The 3,465-nt window shown below is 35.9% G+C and overlaps 1 protein-coding gene across 1 annotated transcript; it reads left to right on the forward strand.

Annotated features, from left to right (window-relative positions):
* Positions 1–480: 480 nt before the first annotated feature.
* On the forward strand, positions 481–3,123 carry LOC107565098 (eukaryotic translation initiation factor 2-alpha kinase 1-like; the record flags this gene model as incomplete). Its single annotated transcript, XM_016250297.1, has 9 exons — positions 481–621; positions 736–773; positions 1,310–1,409; positions 1,500–1,580; positions 1,686–1,782; positions 1,903–1,963; positions 2,051–2,405; positions 2,509–2,620; positions 2,950–3,123. Coding segments are annotated over 9 exons (1,158 nt in total), but the record flags the coding sequence as incomplete, so codon positions are not given.
* Positions 3,124–3,465: the final 342 nt, after the last annotated feature.

Genomic DNA, 3,465 nt, shown 5'->3' on the forward strand with positions numbered 1-3,465 from the left:
GAAAAATATCGGTATCGTATCGAAAACAAAATAAGTGGTATCGCCCATCCCTAATAATTGGGGAAAAAGTATTTAGTTAGAATAATTGGTTATAAGTGTGCCAGGGAAAATAAAGCTCAAAATCTGTAATTGTTTGTCCCTGACCTGTCTTTTTTGTTTGTTTGTTTGTTTTTTCCTGAAATCAGCCTGCCTTAAATGTTTTGCCTGGTTCAAGTCTATCAGGAGCGGGTAATGATAAGGTAAGATGCTGGATATGTGTGTGTGTGTGTGTGTGTGTGTGTGTGTGTTTAAAATGAATTTCAGCAACCCTACTGAGCTGCTTTCTGCCTGCAACATAGATTAATAGATTAAGTACACACACACACACACACACATTTGGATTTGTGTTTAAGGTTTTGAGAAACTGAGTGATGGTTTCAAGAATTCAAGAAATGCAATTCAGAAAAACTGTAAATTTAGTTTTCTTGAATACCTTCTGTTTCAGTGATAGGCCAGCGTTTAGCTGCCATGAACCTCCTGTCTCCACTGGCTATCAGTGAGGAGTTTAGTACCGTCAGACTACAGCATAACCGGGCATTCACAGAGCTCCTGCATGCGACCAGCTCATCACTCTTCCCCCAGGTAATCCAACAGAATTCATCATCGATTTCATTTTTCTTAATGAGGTCTATCCAGCTGTTGCTTTCATGAACAAAAACGGGAAAAAAAGACCTGTTTATCTTTTGGATTCTGCAGGAACATAGATACTTGAGTACAGAAGGCCAGAACCTAAGGTGAAAACTTTTACACTTGTAGCAGCTCCACTTACATTACTTTGTAATACAGTACTGTTCAAAGGCTTTGGGTCAAATGGGATCTGATTTTTTAATGTTTATGAAAGAATCTCTTATAGTCACAAAGGCTGCATTTATTTGTACATTAATATGTTTTAAAATGTAATTTAATCCTGTTTTCAGCAGCCATTACTCTAGTCTTCAATATCACACAATCCTTTAGAAATCATTCTAATATGCTGATTGGGTGCTCATAAAATATATCAATGGTAAAAAAAATCAAATGTGCTTCTTAATATTTTTGTGTAAATTTTGATTCTTGTTTAATTATTATTTATTTAAAGTTCAAAAGAACAGCATTTATTTAAAATAGAAATGATAATTTGTAACATCATTTATGTTTTTACTGTCACTTTTGATCAATTTAATGCATGTATATATATGCTGAATAAAAGTCTTACTGACCCAAAACTTTTGAATGGTAGTGCACAGTACATTAACATTTAAAATAACTGAGATATACTTATCTATTCTAGAACCAAAGATGGTCTTTTCCAAGCACAGACATCCCGTTACCTTAGTGAATTTGAAGAAACTGCAACACTGGGTAAAGGATCCTATGGCAAAGTGTTTAAGGTAAGAAGATGTTATGATCATATCGTACTCCAAATATTCTAAACACTTGACTTTGAAAGGTGCATACTGAAAACAGTAACACTGTTTTAGGTCATAAACAAGCTCGATGGCCAGGAATATGCAGTGAAAAAAATTCTCATCAAGAAAGTAACAAGAGATGACTGCATGAAGGTAAAGTATGTCACAGATTCAGTTATTATAGTAGCAATTTACCCACCAAATCTATATGATTTGGAGATAATATACCTTATTGCATCTGTTTTTATCTCCTTGCAGGTTCTTAGAGAGGTTAAAGTGCTCTCCAGCCTTCAGCATCCCAATATTGTTGGATATCACACAGCATGGATGGAGCATGTTCAGCCTGCAGTGAAAAGTAAGTAGCTGTATTGATGTGCAGATATATCCATTTGAATCATGCTTTGCTTTTATTCAGTATTTTCTTGAGCATAAAGAAAAATGATACAAGCATGTAGTTTTCTGTTTTACTCACTAGATCCAAAATCCCTTGTTTCACAAACATTTCCAGCATTAGAGAAACCTTTACAGAAAGATGGGTAAGATGATTTGGACATTTTTCCCCCAACACAATTGACTAATTGTAACATGTTCTCAATAGCATATAAAAATGTGTCTTGCTTCAGGTGCACACAGGAAAACACTAACAGCAGCAATGGATCGTCCATTGTTTTTGAACATTCTGAACAAGCAGAAGCCAAAGAAAATCAGGTTGCATTAGAGAGCCTCTCAGTGAATCCCTCAACTTTAAAAGAAGAGATGGGACATGCTGTTTGCCCCAAAAATGTCCACAACCCACAAAACTTTGTTCCATGTGTGTTTCTGGGAAAGCCTCGTGCTACAGTGAACAAATGCCCCGCATCTAAATGGGACAGCTCAACACTCTCAGAGGATGACCTCAGTCAAAACAGACTGGAATTGAACAATAACTCTTCCATTGATACGGATGCTCCTGAATGGTCCGAAACGCAGGCACACGAGGTATGTGATTCATGAAACCCTGAATGTAACCATTTATTTAAATGAGAAATAATTATTTTGTAATGTTTTATTTTTCATCAGTTTTTCTCTTTCCTGTCTATAGGTTCAGTTCCACTTGATGCTTTATATACAAATGCAGCTGTGTGAGCGATCTTTGAAAGACTGGATACAGGAAAGAAACTCAAGGATCACAGAGGGACTCTTGATGTCAGTAGGTAAGATCACTTTATTCATGAGTTTACATAGGAGTTTGCACTTTTTTCTTTAAATGCCATTAAATAGGTATTTTTTGGAAGTATGTCTTATAAATTGCTCAGATTCCCTTCCTTTATATAACATTTATATAATAAATATAGAAGTCACTTTATATACACCCATCCTGTTTTTGCGTTGGATGACTCATTGGCTGAACAGGAAAGACAAGAAAAGCTGATCTCCAGAATTTTTTGGACATACAATCACAATTTTTTTAACATTCAGTCACAGCATATAATTGTATTGTTGGATTATTTTAGCATTTTTTAACCCATACATTGATCCACAGATCCTTGTGAGTCAATTGACTCTGAACACGCATTGAACATTTTAAAGAAAATACTTGAAGGAGTGGAGTACATTCATTCCCGTGGTATTATGCATAGAGACCTTAAGGTATGTGTACTTATTATGTTGGCGTGCATAACTTGGTATTGTTCACCCCACATACTGTATATCTAGTACATGTCTGGCTTGGAACTGTATATGCATTAGTCTACTTGGGAGGAGGCCTAGTGTTTTGATAACAGATATTGGGCTGGTGTGGCACAACAATTTGCAAAGTAGGTTGAACTTTTGCAAAGCAACAGATAATCTCTCTCCTGAGGTAGTGAGCTTGTTGATGTCTGACATTATTTAGTAGGCAAATGGCTTGTCCTTTTCACCATTTCAAACCTTGTGCTTTGTTTACAGATCCATTTTGTAATGCTTAACCCATAAGTGATTCAAGTGCTTTAATGTTGAAAAGAATAAAATGTAGCAGCCCATTGGTTGACTATCATAAACATTCACCGCGCTACACATG

The sequence above is a fragment of the Sinocyclocheilus grahami genome, unplaced genomic scaffold (genome assembly GCF_001515645.1).
Source record: "Sinocyclocheilus grahami isolate Dianchi unplaced genomic scaffold, SAMN03320097.WGS_v1.1 scaffold981.1, whole genome shotgun sequence".
Lineage (NCBI taxonomy): Eukaryota > Metazoa > Chordata > Actinopteri > Cypriniformes > Cyprinidae > Sinocyclocheilus > Sinocyclocheilus grahami.